Source organism: Aplidium turbinatum, chromosome 4 (genome assembly GCF_918807975.1).
Source record: "Aplidium turbinatum chromosome 4, kaAplTurb1.1, whole genome shotgun sequence".
Taxonomy (NCBI): Eukaryota; Metazoa; Chordata; class Ascidiacea; order Aplousobranchia; family Polyclinidae; genus Aplidium; species Aplidium turbinatum.
The window spans coordinates 25,403,653-25,428,095 of NC_137475.1; the positions used below are offsets into that span (position 1 = coordinate 25,403,653).

The following is a 24,443-nucleotide window of genomic DNA, read 5'->3' on the forward strand; positions in this document are numbered from 1 at the left end:
CGTGCTAAGTTATCAGTAATTCAATAGAAGTAAGACGACCTACTGCTTAGTTCAGTTCAGTTCAGTTTATTTTTTGTTTTGTTGGCGAAAAAGAAAGACACAAAAAGCAAAAACACAATAAAACACAAATAATTCGCACAACAAGGATGGCAGCGAAAGACCAAAAGGTCACCAAAGTCAGCTGCCACCCTTAGATAACTCTTCATTCTTTGAAACTTTCTGTGAAATATTGATAACAAAATTGCTGGAATCGCTAATAATACAGAAAAGCGTGAGCTTGTCGTTGTTCATGCAAAAAGTGGTAAATTTGAAGAAACAAATCTCACTTGTTTATTGCATATTGCAGGCCGCTAGATTTAGGCTACTACTATTTCTTGCAACCAGGTCTAATAAGATAGGATAGGTATTCATAAATAGGTTGCAATGAAAGTTTTGGTGTGTTTATTTTGTAGTCTATGCAAAGGAAATATAACACAAACTGTTAATTGCAAATGGCTTAACTGTTAGGCCCAATAGTCTTGAAGGAAATTTTCTGCTAATTTTTAACAAACAGTTACTTTTTTGCGCACCTCTAATCTAGTCCTCTAGAAGTTGTGGACAAATTTACGCGTTGTAGTCTTATTCCTATTTGCAGCTTACATGAAACATACTTACATGGGCATGCAGAAGAGCACATTTTGTTGCATACGGACGTTTATCAAATTATATAGGCTACAAGCAAGACATTCAAATAGCCTTCGCAAATGTAGAATCAAGCATTTGGCTGTTTCTTACAGCAGCTTAATGACTAGCCTACCAGCTGCTCAGAAAAGAGGTTCTTTTCAAGATTTAAGATATAAAGATTCATTTCTTCGTTTAAATGTTTTGTTTCCTTTGCCACTCCAAGGGACTCTACCTTATAGCCTACCACCATTAAGCAGTTGCGGTAACTCGGGCTAGAGGTTTGGCCAATTGGCCATGTGTCGAAATTATTGGATTGATTGTTGATCCAGTGCTCGAAGACCACGCACACCACTTGATGCAGTTGGTGATGGTGTGGTCTGCAGTATCTTTATCCTTGCTGCACTAACAGATGGTGCCATCCTTCATTTTTACATGTTGGAACGAAACGATTTGACCAGTGTGCACTGTGCAGGCAATTAAGCCGCACCCGGGCCTTTCTTATCTAAAGCATTTTGGCTGGGTGAGGGCCAGTGAAAGAGATGAAGATTTTAAGTCTTGTGGAATCCATAATGTCTCACGACAGATTGTCTGCACTCAGAAGTGGGCATGATCCTGAAGATCATTTTTATTTTGGTGATCTTTATCTAAGATTAGTTTTTTGTGTGATCTTGATCTTGAAGAATAATAAGATTAAGATCACTTTAAAATGGAAGTTTTTTTTATTAGATAGAGGTATTTTTTTTAGAACTGTTACTGTAGGCTAAAGTAATTAGGGGAGAACCCCCATCAATGGGACAAATTTTGCGTTTTGCTAATTTTTTTTAATTTTGTAACGAAATGCAGTGCTTTTTTTTACAACACTAATGCCAATGCATTTTTTTTCAAGTGACACTTGGTTTAATTTCATTATCTCCAGTGGTTTAGAAATAACGCGCAGTTTTTTAAGGTTACTCAAAACGTCCCATTGTTAAATCTGGCTCCACCATTGGGACAGGCAATTTCTAACAATGGGACACAATTTATTATCTGTGTAAATGCATATTATAAACTTGATATTCACTTTGTTATTGATTATATTTACTGTAGTACATTATTAAAGTTTTCTAAATTTTTCTCAACTTCATCATTCAAAATCTTTTTGACACCATAATGAGTTTGAAAACTTAGATTGCTTTTAAGATCATTATTTGCTTGGGCTCTTTTGAATGTGTCAACCCAGCTTTTCAATGTTTGGCGTGGTATGTCAAATTCTCTTGCTACAGGTTTATTTTTTCCGGTTTGTATTGCTTTTTCAACAGCAGTTTTCATAGTTAAAGGATCTGTGTTTCCATTTTTACGAATAAGTCGAGTTGATTTACAGTGTCCCATTGATGGGCAAGACCTGCTGTCCCATTGTAAGATGCCATCCGCAAATGCAAAAAAAATCAGCTAATTTCTTAAAGACTACTTCACTGACAACAACGTTTTGTCCTAAGAACTGCCAGACATATAGACTATGCTACCATGCTTTTTCAACCTGCTTCGCCAAGTAGGCCTATGTACAAAAATATGCGGTCTAAATACAGTCTAAGTACAGAAAAATACATTGTTTGATTTATTATTGTTTTATTTGTTGTTAGTCCAGGTTTGCGTTGGTGAAAGCTTTATCAATAAATTATTTAAGCTTCCAAACATTATTGGAAGTAATCCTACATTGTAAATCATGGCAGATCCATAGTCTTTGTCTGTCCTTTTTTGGCTACGGTAATAATATAATATTTTGTGTGAAAATCATTGCCGGTTTAAGCAGCTTCACTCACGGAAGCCATGACATATTTTACTGTTCAATATAACATTTTGTGTGAAAAGAATCCTCGGTTTAAGCACCTTCACTATATTTTTTCTGTTGAATATAATATTTTGTGTGAAAAAGCATTGCCGGTTTAAGCAACTTCACTCACTGAAGCCATGACCAACAACGCACACGCATTAACAAAACAATATATTTTTCTGTTCAATACAATATTTTGTGTGAAAAGCATTGCCCTACGCCCCTACCTGCCAAGCTGATACAATCTGTAGACTTTACTAGGAATAGCACTTAAATGACCGGGCGCCACAGTGCTCTGCACCTAGCCTAAATATCCAGACGCCACAGTGTGCGCGCCTATTAGACCAGCGCCTAATTGTCAGCGCCTAAAAGACGTGGACCCGCAAATGTAGAATGAATTTAATTTATGATGCAGTCACAATAGTACAGTACAAGGAAGGTAACAGCCCTTTAGTTGAGTCTGTCCTTAGCATCTCAACAGCTGTTATACAACTTTGTTATACAACAGCTGCTATACAACAACAAGCTGTTATACAACAGCATCTCAACAACCGGCCTATACAACTTCAAGTATATTTCAAGCAATTAAGTTTATGATTTTGTTAAAGCTGATACTTTTTTCTGAAAAAGGTTAAGGCATGGCTACGTGCAGATACTGCCTGATTTGTCACATTTTCATAACATTATCACATCACATTTTTATTTTGTCGCAACAAATCGGCTTTCGAAAAACAAATTTGTCTGGGATTTTTGTGTCTGTTTTTTTGCTGTAACTTTTCCTGCATACGCCTATAATGGATGTTAAAAAAAATTAATGGATGTAAAAAATTCTTCATACGTTACTTGTAGGCTATTTTACCCGCTGGCGAAATGTGTCCTCTTTTTAGGCGGTGAAAATATGGTAGGCCTATTTAATCCAGTTAGCGCTGCTGCTTGCAAAATGTCTTCCCTTTATTTTGCTCAGGGATATCTAAAGTAGGGGATACGAAGGCTTTTATTACGTCTGACAATAGAAGGGCTTTTGTTTATCGTAAATAATCTGTGTTTATCGTAAAATGACAATTGGCACCGATAGTAGTTTAATAAATCTTGTTATGATAGCTTGCATTGCGCTATTAGAATCAGGCCTGGATATTCACAGCATGCTCATGGTTACTTGTTAATTCAACTACCCATATACTTGCTTTACATCTAGCCTACTGCAAAGGCTTTGTTAAAAAAAACAGCTTACTGGTAACTTTTCAACTGTCTTTGTAAACAAGTATTCTTTAAATATGCTCTACGTAACATTTGCTAACTGTCTTTTGTAGCTTATTGTACCAGCTGCACTACAAAACTTTCTGCAATTTTAAGAAGAACCACATGTTTAAACTGCAAGGACGGATTAAGGTTTTGATGGACCTGGGGCTATATGGTAAATTGGTAATCTGAGGCCTATATTTCATTCCCCTCATTGCACCTATCACAATTAAAATGAAATAACAAAAATTATACCCAAACTACCGTATTTACTTATTAAACACATTCAAACGACATGTTTTCTGGATTTAGACAAAGCAAAGAGCTTTACATTTCTTAGCTCTACTCTGCATTGAAAACAAAGTTTTGAAAAAAAATAGACACCGATGATGTTATTACCAGCTCTGGAATGCAACCTTTTCTGGCCCATGGATGAACGCAGTTGATTCTTTACTCTTTTAAGCACTGAAAATGAGCGCTCAGCATCTGAGCAATTAGAAATCATCAGACAAAGATACATTCTTAGTAGGCTACAACAGATAGGTGGCCTACGTTAGGAAATGCACTGATAAATCTAAACATTTGAGTTTCTTTCCTGCATTCACTGTTAAAATGGTGTTGTTTTAACAGTGCAGAAAAATAAATCATCTCTTTAGACAGTAATTCTTCTAGATCATCTGGATAATATTGTGAAGCAATGTTTTTGCACTCTCTTCAACGCTTCAGTTAGACAACTTAGACATGGTGTTTAATTCTGCCAGAAACGAAAATCTTATTTGAAGACGATCATATGCTGCAATTCGGGATTTCATACACAAAATAATTTGGGCAATGATGAGTCTACTTTGATTGATTAATTGATTGAATCTTTATCCTCGGACTGAGAAAGCTTCTTGCAGAGCATAATCCTGGCAGTTTCGCATAGCCTACTTGTAGAGGCTTTGAATCATTGACGCAGGCCCGGTCACCGAGATTGACAGAGTGAAGTTTCCGATTGTTGAAGTCTTGTTGCCAGGGAATTATTCCATCCATTAGATGCCGCTGGATGGAGAGCAGTCCTTAACGTGCGTTGCTCAAGCGCACACCCCGAGAGTCGAACCAGCGGCGCTTGATCTTGAAGCTTCTTCGTTCCAGAAGTGACGCGCTAACCAATTGAGCTATCGGGGCAATGAATCTGCTCGATGGATCAAGTGTTGTGTCTACAGATCCACCTCCGCTATCCAAGCATACTTTTCTTCTCTTTTTCTTGAAATTTCTTCAATATAATGATGACAGACACTTAATACTCTACCTTTTTCTTCGAATTCTTGAAATTGGGATCTTAATGTTTTAACAAAGTCATGTAGACCATGAAGAAAATTTGTTACCTTATTCAAAGTAGTTTAGCTATCCTGCAGCGCCGGACTAGTTTCATGAAACCGTTCCATTATGCACGACCATAACTCAAGTAGCCTAAATTAACGGTTTCAAATTGTAGAGCACGTTAGGTCTCGCACCCCTCTTGGAAATTGACGCCCCCTGGGGAGGCGTGCATCTAAGAACCACTGGTTTACACAGTTAGCGTTCGTTCTATGATTCTCGTCCTTTATTCTTTAGATCCTGACAATAAGCATGTCAGTTACTCTTAGTAAGTTGTTATCGGTGGGCCTATTTTCTTGGTGGGCCTGGGGCTGCAGCCCCATCAGCCCCCGCCTTAATCCGGCCCTGGTTTAAAGCACTACAAACTACCGCCCTGGTAGTGTCATGAGAATAAGGCAATCGCTGCGAGCCTTCATATCCCCTTCTCTAGATATCCCTGATTTTGCTACGTCGTTCGGAGCAAGGACTTTAATTAACTGAATTATCTTTTTCCCGCGTGAAAACTATCACGTGTAAAAAGCAGCTCTACAGCTGACCTTTAAACTCAAAGCAACAGTTGTACGTTCAGTAACTGTATAAACTATGTAACGAGCTGTATTGCGCAAATTTCCTGTACCTTTCGCTGTAGGTTATTTTTTTTAAACAATTTCTTTGTTTACTGTATTTTCTGCGTGACTTTTGTCAGTTTGGTGGTACACAGTAAACCTGACTGGATTATACACCTCTTTCTTTAATCAAAAGACAGTTTTGGAATAGTTTGCGGTAGTTCGTCTATAACGTCAGTTTTTGCAATCCCCTAGAGGTGCCGTTATAGGCGAATTCTACTGTATCTGTTTTATATATTTTTTTCTTTTCAATTGATTTTTAAACTTTCTGCCAAAATCGTGGTATTTCAGTTTAAGAAACGTCATCCAACGGAAACTTTTACCAAAGTTATTTACAATTTTCTTATGTGTTAGAAAGTTACTGATGGAATTAGTCTTCCATCCCTTTCCCTGCCTCAACTATTCTTTTTTAAATGTTTTAACTAGTTGTTTTACTCAAATAGGCGCTTGTTTCATTTGCCAATAAACGAGCTTCGTTTTTTGACAGCAAGCATATTGCAAATTAGGCTATATAAGTTGTAATGTATGGTACCGTACTCCTTAGTTATAGTCCAGTCGCCGAATGATTTGACCCGGAAAAAAATAATATTAAACTAATACAGTATCATCAATAGAACCATCTGGCAAAGTTTCAGCTTAATATTATTTTTTCCGGGTTTGACCATATTTTTAAGTTCAGCGACTGGATTATAGTACTGAAACAAATTCCAGCCATTTTTTTCCATCTCCGAAAGTGTCTGTAAGTTCACCACCTCGTTTCTGCTAACTATAAACAGCTTATAACTGAAGATTAAGCCTAGGTAATCAGGAATCACTTCATAATCATGTGATTTTGATCAATCACAGCAATTTGCCTCTTGGTGACCCCGTTGCAGTGGTAAAGCTTGTGTAAATCTAATCTTTTGTAATCATTGCGGTATCGCAGTGTGGCAAATACATACACATGTTGTCTTAAATATATACATTAGATTGAAAATGGGATCAAGGAAGTCAATCAAAAATCTACAATTTCTTACAAACAATACAAGTAGACAATATTGCCAAATTTGAGTACCACCTAAAAATTTAGGCTACTCCTAATTGGTCACCCCTTCACTGATTGGTGAGTGATGCAGGCCACCAACAATCGCTCGGTTGGAGCATTGATCACATGAAGTAGATATTACAAGGACCAAAAGCTCCGACCAGAGTTGTAATTCTCTAGCCGGAACATCAAAGATTTTGTCTCAGCTGCATCACTAATTTTTGTAAATTAAATGCCACGTGAACCCTCGATTTCAAATAACATAGCTGCTGGTGCAGCGTTAATGAACTGCAAGACTGCTACTCTTATTACTGACGCCATTGCAATATTCGTTGTAAATTGGTCATGAAAATACACTGTTTGCAACATCTCAAAAATGTACACAAACCATTCAAATTATCGTGAAGCAGTAATGTGATATTAGATCAAGCTTTTTTTTTTCGACTAACTTTGCTGAAAGAGAAAGGTCAGCTGCATAAGTACATTTCACCAAGTAAGTTTTCTGCGATGACAAAGAGCATGTGAGCTGTTCGCAATAATGAATAAATCTAAAACTTTTTCCCCACGGGGAAATCAACAATCAAGTTAACCAAGCAATTGCTAGTCCTAGCTACACAATATAAATATTCATCTGGCCACAAATTTCTTTTAAAACAGTATACAAAGACGCAATAACTTTTAGCATTCTGAATAGAGCGCAAGAGATGCGCGAAGGAAAAAATAAGATTATGAGGATACTTCTACTGAAATTGAATGGTTTCGAATCAACAAAATATCATTAATTAAATGTACATTTACATCGGCAGTCGTCTGCGGAATAAATACCTATAAACATAAGATGTGGGGTGGCGAGCCTCATTAGTCCCTTCTCAATTCTGACCACGTGATATTGATCACTATTTTCTGTGATAGGTGGCGTTCTTTGCTTTGAGAAAACTTTATTTTGTTGGAAGTAGTAACTGTTCGGCACCTAATGGGTGAAATAATTCCCACGCAACAATCGGAAACTTCACTCCGTGATTATCAGTAACCGGGCCTGTGCAAAAGCCTCTACAAGTCTACAATAATGCGAAACTACAAGGATTTGTAAGTCCGAGGATAGGTACATAACCAAACCAAACGCAACTCCTCCGCCATTATCATTAAACGTAACAGCGCCAAAAAGAGAAAGCTAGTGACATAGGCGTAGCCAGGGGGGGGGGGGGAACGGGGCCATGGCCCCCCCCAAATTTTCAAAGTTTGGATTCCGAAGTTGAACCCTTTGTTGAAAATATAATATAATTTGTATAAATTTATATTGTTTTCCAAGACATCTGGCTATTAACACCCCCCAGGACTTGTTTTAGACACACAAAAAGACACCAGTAAATTTTGCAAATCGTAAATCGTGTAAAGTTTACGCGATTTACGCTTCTTTTAACTAATCTGTGGAAGCAATTTCAGAATCGCTTACTCTGTAGGGTTTTTGTGTAGCTGAGTTTTTTGTGTTCTCTAATTTTAGCCGCAGTTTTTGCCCGTTTGTGTGTAGATAAGAGCTACCTTTAATAAGTTAATAGCTGTTTATCTGCTAATAAGTTTCATACAAATATTACCCTGAAATTGTTTCCAGAAAGCGTTATAATCCATTATTTAAGTGTAATTTTGCAAACATTTTCCGGGGGAGCATGCCCCCGGACCCCCCTAGAATACGCGTGCCTTCGGCACGCTCTAACCCCCACCAGCTTTATTGCTTCCCTTGCTTAACCCACCAGGATGCGCCACTGCACATCAGGTGGCGATGTCTTAAATCAAACATTTTGTCGTTCTCTTCAATTCATCAAATATTTGGCCCCCCCCAAAAAATTTTTCTGGCTACGCCACTGGCTAGTGATTCCACGTCATGTCTCAGGCGACTAGCAGTGAAACAAATTAATAACAATTCTGTGCGACTGTGCTAATTATTATATTTCCAACAGGTTGATCAAAAGGGCACGCACGTGAATATATTCCCAATTTGTGAACGTATTGAATGTGTTATTGTTATATTAGCAACCAAGCACACGCCCGAACGGAAGTTGAATAAAACAGTGCAATGTATGATTTCATAAACAAGTTTAAATTGCACGTGATCGCTCCTTAACTCTCATTATTGATAACCGGGTCCAGCCTGTCGCGGGCGATAGTTTCCCTTTCCAAACATCCGATGGGGGTTCTGTACTGCTTGCTGTTGCTGCTGCTGCTGCGAAGTCATTGGAGGCATGAAACCCGGTTGGTTGCCCGGTGGGGTGCTCATTGCAGATGGGAAACCTTGTTGAGGGGCTCCATGTTGATACCCGGGCTGGTTGTAAGCATTCTGTGGACGGGAGACCGGCGTGACGTTGTAAGCGCCACCTGGTGGAGGATATGGCTGAAACGATTGATATTATTAGCGGAAGAGCTGGAGATGAAACGTTTTGGTCAAGTATTGCACCACAAACCACATCCAACGACATATTTGAATTTGCAACAAATAGAGTGTATCACCTCAATATTGAACATACCTGCTGTGATAAAAGCATTTGTTGTCTTGGAGGCCCTTGACCAGATGTCGCTTGTTGGGGCATCGATTGGGAATTCGTTTGCTGAGGCATTCCTTGTTGGGTGCTTTGCATTGGCATTTGGTTGGTGAGGTTAGCGTATTGACCAGCACCTGATTGCGGCATACTTTGAGAAACACTTTGTGGATACCCTGGATAAGCAGATCCTTGTTGCGGTAAATCATTCACTTGCGATTGGAAGTTATTGGCTGTGTTCTGTGCTCGCTCAAGCTGAAACAAAGATGGAGACATGTAGGTAACAGTCCAGTGATCATTCATTAAAATTACAACTGTTGCACTTTATTGAACGCTAAAACTCCAGCAAATCAGCATCATATGAATAGAAGCCAAACGTGCGACCGAAATAAAAAAAAAAAATGCAAACGCAAAACAACATTTCAACGAAATGACACAGGGTCGGGTGATACAAGGATAGTTACCATTACCACCAATGTTGGTTATGATGCGTCGAAAATTTGCAATAATTTAGTTTAATTTTTAGAAAATTTTTTCTCCAATGTTTCGCCATTTGCGACTTATTCATCCAACGAAGCTTAACAACATTGCACTGCCAGTGCAGAGCTTTAAGGCATCACTAATCCGTTGACTGGTAAGAGGGCAATTGGTTAAAACACAAAGTTAAGTGTCTGGAAGGTGGGGATGAAAAACGGCTTCCTTGCCTTACTGCTCGCTAATTCTAAATTCTCACCAACCAGCATAATTATGACATTAGCATATGACAAAAACACAGTCAGTACCTGCTGAGTTTGACCTGGAACTGATGGCTGCTGAGATGGAGGGACAGTGTCCGCTCGCTGGAAGGATGCATCGGGCTGCTGCTGAGGAGTGACAACCTCTGATCGCACGTCATTTGGTAGATTTGTCTGCTGCGGATGTTGTGAGGAAGGTCGGGCAGCTGATCCCAAACTGGAAAAGCTTTCAGACGCACTTGGGGGGCGATCACCTGAGTTGATTACATCGATAAAGTTTCTTAGCGTTTTGCGAACAATATTGAGCCGTAATATATAATGAAACAGCAATAGAGTCTGTTTACAATTACTACATCAAGTTAGCCTTAATACTGTGGAAAATTATAATACTAATACCACACATTTTCTCTACTTTCTTAGTTTCGCTAAACAACTTTCACTGTTTTAATTCGTTAAACAAACTCCGTTTTTATCATTTGAACTGCTGCGTGCGTTCATTGTATTAGTATTTGTGTTATTTGGTTTCAGCTGACTAAAATGATCTCAAGGATTAAAATCAATTTCAAAATAAGCATTCTGCTATAAGCATTCTTTCCCAATTTTATTCTATTTTTATTTTCATTCCTGCAAACAATAACACAGTAGCTAAAATTCAATCTCTCTATGATCACATTTGAACCGCCTTGACTTCCTCTTTTCCCATTTATTTTACCTAAATGTGGCCTGTTGATCTAACTAACAAGTTTGTGCCGTTTTGTGTATATTTTAAAATGGTTGCACTAAATGAGTTTATCAAATATGGCTCAAGCATCAGATGACCTCCAAAGACCAAGTACAAATCTGCACAACATACCTCCACCAGTAGCACCATCTAGTACTGGTAAAGTGTTTGCTTGCTTCTCTCCAGTAAGGGGATCGAACGATGTGTCGTAGCTTCCCGAAGTCACAGCAGAAAAGGCCAATGCTGGCTGATCAGTTTTGCTTTTTGGTGGAACTTCAGATATATGATGGTATACAGCATTACAGCCCATTTAGCATAAAGTTTAAAATCAAAATTGCATCAGCCTGCGGTCATTATTATAGTTTCGTACATCGGCAAGACTTGTGAATATGCAGTAGAACGTTATGGAGAAGCCTAATATGCTGCATTGACTTTAAGTATATCCGTTTCCTTTGGGGCTGAACTGTTACTTCAACGATTGCTTATTGAAAAAAAGCATCATCACTTTTGCAATGCTCAGTGCTTGTCAGTCACAAAACAGTGCAAATTTAAATATACTGGGTGGCCCAGTGAAGTGTAGACTAAGTTTCACATTTCCAGACTACTAAATTATTTGTATTCATTACAGATTTATAGTATAATCATCCTACATTACTAATATTCTACAACTTTTTTGGAAAATTAAAGCCACACCATGAGGAACACTTTAAATGAGATCATTGAAACACACTGTCTTAAGGGGCTATCACCTATCATCTGTTAAGGTTTTCAAGGTTTTGAAAGGGATTGTGAGTCGTTCTGGTGTATACAAGGGAGTAAAAAGGTTCAGAGAAACTGGTAGATGCTTTCCAAACATCAGGAGCAACCCAAACAGGTACGTAAGAACCAAAAAAACTTATTAAGAACATTAAAAAAAAGTAGCAATGGAATCCTGAATGGAGCACTAGAAAACTTGCTAAAGAGGCACATGTTGGCCGTTCAACCGTCCAAAGGGTGTTGATAAGGGATCTTAAGGTTAACCCTACAAAATTACCAAACGACAACTTCTTTCTGATGCCACAAAGAAGAAGAGGTTCAAAAGATCAAAGATTCTTCTGAAAAAGCTCCTTGATGGCAAGTAGCCACAAGTTCTCTGGGCTGATGAGAAATTATTCACCGTTCAAGCAATACACAACAGCCAAAAGTGATCGGATTTGGATTAAATCTAAAGATTCAGTGCCTGTTGAACGTCGAACTTCATTGAGGAGGCAAAAACCAGTTTCGATAGTGGTGTGGGCAGGAATTACGTTCACAGGTCTTAAAACCCATTTGATTTCTATCAAGGCTGGTGTCAAAATCAGCCAACATGCTTATCTGAGGATGTTAAAGGATGAAGTTGTTCTTTGGATCAGGAAAGTCACTGCAAATTAAGAAATTACACTTCAGCAGGACTGGTGCAAAGACAATTTCAAGTCGTTTTGACCAATGAACAATGGCCTCCATCTTCTCCTGATTGAAATCCAATGAACTTTGGGATATGGTCTATCTTAGAGCAGAAGTACTGCGCTGTATCCCACTCAACTGACCAAAGCCTGGGCAGAAATTAACCCTGAAACTGTGCGTGTCACGTGTGATCAGTTGATCCCTCCTCTCCACCAGGTTATCAAGGAGAAAGTTGGATATGTTGAATAATTCTTGGATGTTATCAAAAACAAGGCATTTCTCTTTTATTTGATATATATATGAGTTGTTTTTATTGGCCTTTATATAACTAAAAAAAACTGTTATTTATCCACACTTCGCTGGGCCACCCTCTATAATTGTATATGCTTATACCATGACAACATATACAAATACAATGTATACCGTAAAACGCCCTAACTTTAGCCGTTTTTTTAACTGCTTTATCAATTATTTCAACAATAGTCCTTGAATAAACAAAAATTCTATGCTAAAAACATGAGACTGGTTTATTCTTCACAATCATGGTATTTTAAGACTGATCACAGTTTTCCAGGTCCCTTTTTTTTAAAAAAGCCTTGGGTGGCTAAAGTTAGGAATGAAATCCTAACTTTAGCCGCATAAATTAAACTGCTTTCATTAGCCATTTATGGCTGCTATCTTTAACTTTAGCCATCAGGAAAGTTTTAAAAAACATGGAACATGATTTCTACTGACACTTTAGCTGTGTTTTGCATATAATTAAGGGGGGGCGTGAGGGGAGGGGTAAAAAAAATTTTTTTACTCAAAGTTTACAGCAGCAACACAGAAAATGAATCACAGTTTGTAAATGTACTGAAAACCAATGAACAACAGACAGAAAATCAGTCAACAGTTCGTGTATGTACTTAAAATCAATCAATGGGAAGACCTAATCACCACATTGACAGCATTTCAGATTTAATTTCAAACACTCCCCTATCATTGTATGGTATGGCACATTCGCTTGAGACCTTCCCCATCATCAAATGCTGCATATTTTCTTTTTATAGACATTTTAGTTATGGTACTTACAGGTAATATAGGCATCTGAAATGTCAAGAAAGTATAAATAAAAACTTGGTATACCATCACTGAACCATACGAATATGGATTAAGTGGCGGCTAAAGTTAGGGTATTTCGTCTGAAGTTGAGGTCCTTACTTTGGCCACCCATAATATTTTTAGTTGAAGTTGGAGTAAGCTCATCAAATTTTAACATGCTACTCTCTGCCATATTACACATCTTTCTAACTCACTGATTTTTTTCTGGATACTTAGAAAGTACATGAACCAGAGTCAGTTTTCAAGGGTGCATTTTTCCCGGTTTTAGCAAGTTTTAAAAATTGTTGATTAGTAGTCCCCCATATAGCTGGAGATTTCACCAAACACCTTTAAACAATCCACATAGTCCCTACTGAAGTGTATATGCAATATGAATGTGACAAGCAAAGCAGTTCTGCTCCAGTACCCTTTGACATCACAAATCCGGTTTCGGCTAAAGTTAGGGTCCCGTCTAAAGTTAGGGCGTTTTACGGTACATACTACACAGGCCATGTCAATTTGATACGCTTAATATGATAGTGTTAAAAGTGCTGGTATAAATTGATACTCTGAGTAATAGTAGTAGTAGTAGGTAAGTAATGTCACAAAATATATTCTATGTGATTTTCATTTTGAACTTTGGCAAGGCCTGTGTAATGTGTATAATATAGGACATAGTTCAATAAGGTCACCATTGCTTATACGTAAATGCTAAAAAGATTTCAACACCAATCCATATAAAACTCTTCCACACGACCTATTTGACACTGCAAAGCAATTCGCCATAGAAAATGTTTGATGGAAAGTACATCTTGGTATAGAAGTGTTTAGTGTCATGTCTATTAGTTGTTACAGGCGCCGTTTCTCCCAAAATTTAAATTTGGTCCAATCATTCCCGACTTTTTTCTTGCAGTGGTTTTATGAACACCGCAGTTTAAATTTCAGCTTGTTTGCAAAACATTTACTTCTAACAAATTTTCATCTTAAAAATGTCTCTGCATCTAACAATTCAGAAGATAACGTAAGTAAACTGATCATTTTTACATATATTTGGATTTCACTTTGGTTGTACATTGAATTACAACCTACCAAAGTAACAAGTGAATAAAAAAATAACAGTAACCTTTCAAGTACATGTAGCTCTTTGAATCTTTTTTATTTCTTTAAAAAACAATGTCTAAGAAGGCATTATTAAAAGTAACTACAGACAGTGGCCAGTGTTTCGATTTTCGGATCTCTTCAGCGTAGTAAAATTGTCTTGAAGTTTTGAGATGATGGTTTCTAAAAGTGATTCTAATTAAAACAATGAGAATTGATTTAATTTTTAATTTCGGACTTCAGCGAAACGTGATTTTACAGCCAATTAAAAAGTGTGACACACTTTATGGACATTGGGCATTGCCTTCTTGTCCATTAATGACTTTCTTCTTCACAGTCTACCAAACACTCAGATTTGTGCTAAGGTCACAAACCTAATAGCGGTAGTGGCACTAACAAGCGGTATGGCAACAGGGGCCAGGAATAAAACTAGAAATAATGGAAAGTCAAAGGGTTACATAACATTTCCCAAAACTTTAGAATTCACACACAAGAATCTTTTGCTTGCCGCTTTATGTCATTAACAAGGACTAAATGAATCATATGCAGCATTTCAAAAAATAAATGTAACCAACGGTATAAGCAATTTGCAACAGAATTGAAGTGGTTATGCTACATGCCATCAGTGCCAAAATTAAGTTTAACTCACTTGATGTTGTTGCATCATCATCTTTCTCCATTAAGTTTGCTTTCTGGGACTCTTGATCTGCACTGACCACATCATTATCCAATATTCTGTTGATACTGTTACGAATTTCAATCAATTCCGTTCGAATATCACTTGTGATCTTAGCGCTGGCGATCTCCTGAGGTTGACTTTTTGCTGGTAATTGTATGACAAGAATGTTCAGTACACAACTAGAGGATACAATGAGAACAGCCGACAGTAAGCGAGCAATCTTACACAAAAATAGAAACATCTGATAAACTCTTAAATTACATAACGTTATGTTAACCCTATTCGGACTAAAAAGTGTGCTGTGCAGCACCCTTCCACAGCTAAAAACTTACAAAAACTAGTGGCATGAATTAATTGAAGTTATTTGACTTTTTCTGAAAGTAATATTTCATGCCTATTTTAGTGATGAAATGACATTTTTGCGTTGTCTACTTTTTAGTACTAAACAGTTTTTGACACCCAATAACTATTCTAAAACACTATTCTATTATAAAACACTACACCAAAACAATATTCAGACTAAAGAGTGTGAGGGCCCATCCACACCTAAAACTTACAAAAACTAGTGGCATGAATTATTTGAAGTTATTGGACTTTTTTAAAAAGTAATATTTCATGCTTATTTTGGTGGTAAAATGACACTTTTGCATTGTCTACGATTTAATACTAAACAGTTTTTAACATCCTACTTCAATTTTTTTTCAGCTGTGTAAAAAAAAATTACAATGAAGTTAAAAAGATATTAACTTTGCTGCTGAATTTTGCGTTTCTAAATCATCTTTTACATGGGTCATGCCACTGCTGAACAGACAGCTTTCAACCAATTTGAACTATGTGATCATAGACTTGGTGCTATTTTCCAATGTGCAAACTTGTTTTGAACTTCAGCAAAAACCAAACTTGCATTGAATACATTAAAGAAGCTCATACGCAATAAATAATTTGTGAAACTGATGAAAAACAAGAACATATAATGCCACAACAGTACCAGGTGTAAACACAGTTTTGCCCAGTTTCACATAAAATTTTATATGCCCATTAAGGTGGTTTGAAAAAATTTTTTTTTGCGATTTTAACATGGGGGGTTTTGAAAACCTGGCAAACCTTTAAAAAATAACATTTACACAATTTTTTTAGTAGGCCCCAAAACCCAGTCATCTACCCCCCAATAAAGGTCACGAAAGGTCAAATTTAGTAAAAAATCCTCTAACTTGCTAACTACTCATAGTAGAAAGTCAGCTTTTATGTCAAAAGATGCAGAATACCTATGTTTCTATGTGTCATAAAAGGAACTTTTTCTCTAAATGCATTAGTTTTTGAGATAATTCAAAAAATACATTTTTAGGGTATATGGGACATTCCATGCCAAACGTCCTGAAAATCATAAAGTTCCTAGTTTGACCCACTTCGATTTTGCTCAAACTAGGTCAATATGTTATTTGGCATGATATATTGATATAGCCAATAGCCATGCATTACAAATTTTAGCTCAATATCTATTATAGTTTTGGAAATATGATGCTTTAAAGTTTTAGGCGCCCCCTAAACTTTTCCGCGTTTGTTTTTTTGGACCATTTTCAATCAGCCATATCTTTTGCTCCAAAGGTTTTATAAAGTTTATGTTTGGTAAAATGGTTCACTCTTAGTTATATTACATGATTGCATTGTCAAAATGCCATTAATTTGCAGCATAGTGGACTAGTGGAGTAATCAAGCCTCAAAGTAGCTATTTTCTTCACCAAAGACAAATTTTGTGCCATATTTGGAAGTCTGTAACTTTTTTTTATGAAAAGTAGGACGGTTATTATATTTATCATGAATGTTCTTTCCCTACCAGATAACAACTTCACCAAGTTTGATAAGTAACACTGCATTTATTAGAAAGTTACAATGCATCAAAATATGCACCCAAAGCAAAAAAGCCAAAATAACACCATCTTGTGGCATAAAAACACCCCCGTAAAAAGTGTTGACAAAACAATCTTTTTTATCTGTTGAAGAACATTACCTAAGGATGAAGAAACAAGGAATATGAGTACAAGTACACTGCAAGGATGTGTCAAATATTATTCGGTTCTTCATCACACATATGTTTAATTGCAGGGGGTTCTTCCATTTCAGCCAAGTTCATGTTTACCATTTTATAGCAAACTTTTGCCTTGTGGTTGAGTTTTGGTCTGCGCAAATGACATATAATAAAAGATTGTTTTGTCAACACTTTTTACGGAGGTGTTTTTATGCCACAAGATGGTGTTATTTTGGCTTTTTTACTTTGGGTGCATATTTTGGTGCATTGTAACTTTCTAATAATTGTAGTGTTACTTATCAAACTTGGTGAAGTTGTTTTCTGGTAGGGAAAGAATATTCATGATAATATAATAACCGTCCTACTTTTCATAAAAAAGTTACAGACTCCAAATATGGCATACAATTTGTCTTTGGTGAAAAAAAGAGCTACTTTGAGGCTTGATTACTCCACTATGCTGCAAATTAATTGCATTTTGACAATGCAATCATGTAATACAATTAAAAGTGAACCATTTTCCCAAACATAAACTTTATATAACCTTGGAACAAAAGATATGGTTAATTGAAAAGGGTCTAAAAAAACAAATGCGGAAAAGTTTAGGGGGTACCTAAAATTTAAAGCATCATATTTCCAAAACTACAATAGATATTGAGCTTGTTTGAATTGTCTTATTCAGGCTTACACCCGGTGGTTGAAGATTTAGATTAAGTGGACGGGAAGGCAAGGAAGCCAATCTTTGTGTCCACCTTCAGGCATGCCTTTAAGTGTCTTGCCACAGACACAGCCGCATGCTCTTGAGCGGTGTCGAACCGGTGCCCTTTCGACTGCCGTTCCAGTGTTCTCACCACTCGGCTATGCAGCCGACTAAAACAGTAAAACAGAAAAAACAGCTAAAATTTGTAATGCATGGCTACATACGCGCCGACTTCCGGGGGGGGGGGGGCCGGGGGCAGCGCCCCCCCGTAAATTTATGATTGAGGGGCAACAAAAAATCGCTATTACAATTGGTGTTTTAAAGATAAAATATTTTGCTAAATAGATTTAGATCATTTAAACGGACTAAAAAAATGCCGAAAGGGAAAAACAACCTACGTTGTTCTTGTCCGCTGATCGCACGGCTTTCTTTGGGAAGGTGAATTGCACGCTCACAGTCACACAACTGCTTTTCTTCCCACGCACGAGGCGCAACTTCAAAGTCAAAACGCGTGGTAGTGAAAAAGCAAATGCGATGTTGAATGTTTATTCTCATTTTACGAGTTATCCAAACGTCCGTTCAGGGTTGGCTGATTTAAATCAAATCATTTAAATCATTGATTTAAATCATGATTTAAATCAAACAATAAAAATCAAAAAATCAATTAAAAAAATCAAATGATTTTTTATTTGCTAAAATAAAAATAAATACATCAACAAACGTTTCACTGCTTCTCTGTAATACAAAAGTTATATTTAAATACTTAACGCTATAGGCTATGCATGTTTTGAAAGGCAACTTAGTTTACTTGGCAGTTCACAAACAATGTTGTTCACTAAACATAGTTTTTGAGCAAGTTTTTTCCACTTTTGGTCTGCTTCAATCAGAAGTTCGAAATCGATTGGGCACTGCAAAAGCTGGCGAGCTTGTATTTATGTACAAACTTTTCAATGCAAAATAAATTGCAATTTTGTGTCATTTGAACTTTTATTGTTTTGGTATGGTACGTCGGTAACATAATTATATTACACAGTTAAACTTTCTTTGCAAAAAGTCTGGTTGTAGGCTATGCATCAGTTGAGCAAAAAAGCAAATTAATGTGTGCTCAAACGTAAAGAAAGATTTTAGTGTAGTGAGATGACAGTCTGAGACGTACCTCAATCTCGATATGCACATTATGATTTAGTATAAAGCAACATATCACACCTACTTAAAAATATGTGCAATAGCGTGACGCGACAATTTATCAAAAGACAGTTTATCGAAAGACAGTTCATCGAACGACAATTCATCGAAACGACAGTTCATCGAAACGACTGTTTATCGAAACGACAGTTCATCCAACGACTGTTTATTGAAACGACAGTTTATCGAACGATGAAACACATATGCAATGGAATACTCAGGGGTTAGGGGCTAATGGTTAGGGATTAGGAGTTAGGGTTAGTGGTTAGGTTTTCGATTAACTGTCGTTCGGTAAATTGTTGTTCGATAAACTGTTGTTCGATTAACTGTCGTTTTGATAAACTGTCGTTCGATTAATTGTCGTTCGATAAACTGTCGTTTCGATAAACTGTCGTTCGATAAACTGTCGTAGTACCATGCAATAGACACTAGACAGGCTAGCCTACAATGTAATAATAAAAATGATTAAACACTTGCAAAGCAAAGCCTTTCAATCAATCAAGGGGTTAAAAATAATTCTGCTATCTTACTAAAATGATCTCTTCCCCCAAGTAGACTCGACGCTTTTTTATATAAAAAAAAATCAAAACAATCTGATTTAAATCAAAAAAATCCGATTTTTTTTGATTTTTTTAAAAAAATCATGATTTTTTCCAACCCTGCGTCCGTTAGGTTTTCTGTGACTTCAAACATGAAATCGATTTTAGCAAACTTTATCGAATTAAAACTACGACATAACGAACAGTTACGTGAATACAGCTTAAACAAAAAATGCCTTTTTTAAAACTGTCATCTGTGTTTAGCTTCAATAACCACTGTATTAATGCGCAGTGTTTTTTTAAGGTGTTTTGGGGGACCGAAACGGTCCCCCAAATTTCTCCAGCGGTTTCCCAAAATTTGGACTTGCAACTACAGTAGAAAAGTAATGGTTGTTTCTCGCTATGTCTTGTCGATAATACGAATATAGCCTACGATCAACAGTTCACGTCCGGAAAAAAAGAATAAGTGGAGGTACAGCTAACAGCTGAATCAAAGAGTTATTCACAAAAGAAGTGCACCTTTGATACTCGTCGATGTTTATTTCTGATTTATGGCGCATAATGATCAGTTTTTACGTGTGGAAACATAACAAGCAGAAGCCTGCCAGTAGCCTAATAGATAATTTGTTTAAGCAAATATGGCTATTTTTTGGTATTTAAATGAAACACTTGCAGTCTCTTAAAACTGCTTAGCGGTCACCCAAACCAAACCTTAAAAAAAACTGTTAATGAGTATGATGATTATGTCCCTGATCTGATACAGACGTTGGCGATCATGGTCTTCCAAACTTCTCTGTCATTTGCCATTTGTATAAAATCGTTTGTTTTCACTGTTGTGTTTGTGGGCCATTGATTCAAGCTATTTAAATAAGTTCATCTTTGTCGACCTCTGCTTCTTTTTCCCTGTATTATCCCCAGTAGTGCTAATTTTTCCAAATCTACATTTCTGTGAATATGACCTACAAATTGCACCTGGCGCCTACTAACTGTTATTAATCTCCTTTCTGCTCTTGCCAATTTCATAACTTCATCATTACTCATCTTTTCAGTCCAAGATACGTGTATACATGTGTAATGTGTACGATAATGTTCACATTTTCACCACTTCCAGAAAAGAAAACACTTTGCCATTGTTAACATTTTAAAGGTATCTAATTAGCAAAGAAGCGAAACAAAGGTAGTAAAACTGATTTCGATTTTCAATCTGCTTGAGATCATGACTTTTTGCGTTTTATTTCAATAACTTCACTGTCTTGATTCACATTATAAGAAAAAATTATCTGCTCGCAATAACCTTTTGCAAAAGCTGGGAAACTCAAACTGGGGAGCAGATGAGCACACACTGAAGCAAACAGCACTGGCTCTCTGTTATTCGACCGCTGAATACTGCGCTCCAGTATGGGCTAGGTCAAGCCACACCAAAGTAATTGACTCCGAATTAAACCAAGCATGTAGAATCATAACTGGCACACTCCGTCCAACACCAATCTCCGACCTCTATAACTTAGCAACTATAGCTCCACCTCATATCCGAAGAGAAGTCGCTACAAAAAAGGAAAGAGTAAAACAAATATCCGACCAACGCCACCCTCTCTATGAACACAAACTTATTCCAGCAAGACTCAAGTCACGCAAAAGCTTCATCAAAGTCGGCCCATTGGAACACACAAGCGCGACAGCTGCACGACTAGAAATGTGGACTTCTGAGCCCGATAGGACACAACATCCTGCCATCCCAAGTCCTTCCGAAAGTCTACAACAAACTCCCACCCTTGAGAGAAGAGAGTGGTGCTGCCTAAACAGAGCCCGCTGCGGAGTCGGGAGAAATAAAAGCAATCTTTTCCGATGGAAGATGACTCCTGACCCAACGTGTAATTGCGGCCTAGACAATCAGACGATGAAGCACATCCTCACCAACTGCCCCCTTAGCCCTTCATGTGATGACAACGACCTCAAAAACATTACAAACAATGCTCTTACATGGCTCCGACACTGGCGTGACAAGCTATGAATGACTGTCTTGATCGTTGTTATTCACTCGCACGAAAAGGAAATGATTAGGCTTGTTTATCAACTGTTTCAATTATGTGCTAACAATACCAAAATTTTTACGATTAGGCGTACTGCATGCGTAAAACTAATCGTTTCAAGCAGCGGTTCTAATAAATTCGGTTTGCGACCTGGGTGTCAATATAAACAAGACAGTAAGCTTAGCCAAAGACTATTTTAATTAAGTAAAATAGCGGTATGGTTATGACGTTATCACCTTTCTCGCCCCCCGTAGGTTTTTTGAAAAGTCGGCGCCTATGCATGGCTATATCATGCCAAATAACATATTGACCTAGTTTGAATATAATCAAAGTGGGTCAAACTGGGAACTTTATGATTTTCAGGACGTTTGGCATGGAATGACCCAAATACCCTAAAAAATGTATTTTTTGAATTATCTCAAAAACTACCGGTAATGCATTTAGAGAAAAAGTTCCTTTCATGACACATAAACATAGATATTCTGCATCTTTTGACACCAAAACTGACTTTCTACTATGAGTAGTTAGCAAGTTATGAAGCATATTTACAAATGCTTCATCTATTCATCAGCATAACACAAGATATCAAACAGGCAACAATTATTTTATAAACAGATCAAACACAGAATTTGGCAAGAAGTCCATGCAGGTATTGGGACCAATGCTCTGGTCAGAGGTTCCAAGCAGGCTAAAAAACTTATCATTTCATTGTTTCAAAAAAGAGATCAAAACGTTAATTTTACAAAGCTACAGTGCATCGTAAGTGATATGTTATGGAAACCAACTTGTCAGTTGCTTCGGAAACTTTATTATTCTCTGCTTGCTTCATGGAATTTTGTGTTTTGGCCTACGTTATCATCAATATGTTTTTTTTTGTGCGTATGCTGTTGTTGAAGCGCGGGAACGTTTCAATTATTATTTTTCTCTTGTAAGCTTATTTTAAATGGCAAAATCGTAATTTCCGTAGGGTGGCAATTGACTAGTAGACCGTATGGTCGTCTCGTTGTCTCCCTGTCGGTATGGGAACTTGTGTAACTTTTGTACTGTGTTTATTGCATATTTCAAACATGTACCTATGTTCCTGTTACTGACAAATAAAACATTGATTGATTGATTGAAGTTAGAGTAACTTTTACTAAATTTGACTTTTTGTGACCTTTGTTGGAGAGTAGGTGGCTGAGTTTTGGGGCCTTCCAAAACAAAGTTGTGTAAATGGTACTTTTTAAAGGTTTGCCAGGTTTTCAGAACTCCCCCACATTGAAATGGCAAAAAAAATTTCAAACCACGCTAATGCCCATGCATCTTTCCTGACTAGTGATATTTGAAATAGCAATAAACCTTGTGCAATGTGCATGCTAGGGATGGGCAAAATAGAATAGCGAATATAGAATAACCGGTTGTGAAGCCTAACCGGTTTCAAAATGCACATGAAATCGAATAATTGAAACCACTTTAACGATCGACTCCGTACCGCTCCGTCTGGTCGCAACGAATTTGCTGCAGCGAAAGTAGAATTGTTTATCGATTTAGTGCAATTCGGCATAGGAAAAACATACGAGTTTTGTTGTTCGTATTAAAGAAATCTTTCTTGTCAAGCGCAATATTTTTGTGTAACTGCCACATCTGCTTCTTCAGAGAGATGTTTTTCAAGTGCAGGTTTAACTGCCACTAGTGTTGGGCGATATTGAAAAAAATAAAACGATACGATATTTGAAAAAATACTCGATATTTCGATACATGAAGCTCTGCGAAAGAGGTGTGTGAATGGGTATCAAAGTGCGAAAGCTGCAAACGTGGATGCTTCATTGCGAACGACGAAGACAGTGTAGATTTACAGACAAGCGATGAGCCTCTTGATGTGTTGATTCCAGTGATGATGCGACAACCTCATCCTCAGATCTGATGATTCCAATTCTGACAGCATCTGATGATTCCAATTCTGACAGCTAGTTCTTTATCAAATAGTCTTTGTGTTGCTCGCAGTATCCCAATTGTGCCGAAACTATTGTTAGTGCATACGTAAATCGAGGCAATCTTCTCGCAGGGAGCTTTTAATTTGTTACCGTACCTGGTTGAGCAATTAACGTTATTTAATGATAATTCAACGTCGCTAAATGTCGAATTAATGTAAAACAAACATAAATTTCTTTTTGGGCATTGTTGTTACGCAATACAGACGAAACCGGTTAATCGAATCACCTATTTGCCAGACGTTTTGATACGATTATCCGATTGATTCGTTTAACCAATTTACTAAAAAAAAGGTTTATTGTGAATGGGCGTAATTGTTGAGATGTCTGTGCTGACTAGGCTGCAACGCACATTACAACTGATACTTCCTACAACTGTTTACGATTCTGGTTAAACTTTAAAGAGTTTACTAGTTCTGTGTTACATAACTCTATGCTGTGTTTTCCAGCCAGCAAAACTGGTCCTTTTTGCATTGATTTATCATCTGCAGACGTTGAAACAATGTAAAAAAGACCAGCTTTCCTGACTGGGAGAGCATTTATGATCAAAGCATTTTTCTGCAAACTGCAGCAATCGGACTTCTTTTAATCTCACCGATATCTGTGATGTCACAACGCGAACTTTGACGTTGATGTTTTTGATTCAAGCGTGCTATTTTTAGCTCCGCACCAGCTGTGTAATTTTGAGTATGGAACATGGCCTACGAAAATTTTAAAGAGTTTACTACTTCTGTGTTACATAACACTGTGCTGTATGTTCCAGCCAGCAAAACTGGTCCTTTTTCCATGATTTATCATCTGCAGACGTTGAAACAATGTAAAAAAGACCAGCTTTGCTGACTGGGAGAGCATTTACGATCAAAGCATTTTTCTGCAAACTGTAGCAATCGGACTTCTTTTAATCTAACCGATCTTTGTGACGTCACAACGCGAACTTTGACGTTGACGTTTTTAATTCAACCGTGCTATTTTTAGCTCCGCACCAGCTGTGTAGTTGTGAGCAGGGGTTTTTTTAAGGTTTGGTTTGGGTG

The 24,443-nt window shown here is 37.3% G+C and overlaps 1 protein-coding gene across 1 annotated transcript in view; it reads right to left on the bottom strand.

Annotated features, from left to right (window-relative positions):
* Positions 1 to 7,020: 7,020 nt before the first annotated feature.
* The window catches only part of LOC145769380 (uncharacterized), a 40,840-nt gene continuing 23,417 nt past the window's right edge, over positions 7,021 to 24,443 (bottom strand). The window contains exons 3-7 of the mRNA XM_082580998.1: positions 14,936 to 15,109; positions 10,819 to 10,959; positions 10,014 to 10,219; positions 9,220 to 9,486; positions 7,021 to 9,086 (exon numbers count right to left, since the gene is read on the bottom strand). Of these exons, the coding sequence (XP_082437124.1) occupies positions 8,826 to 9,086; positions 9,220 to 9,486; positions 10,014 to 10,219; positions 10,819 to 10,959; positions 14,936 to 15,109 (1,049 nt within the window). The 3' untranslated portion in view covers positions 7,021 to 8,825. The remainder of the gene's footprint in view (positions 9,087 to 9,219; positions 9,487 to 10,013; positions 10,220 to 10,818; positions 10,960 to 14,935; positions 15,110 to 24,443) is intronic.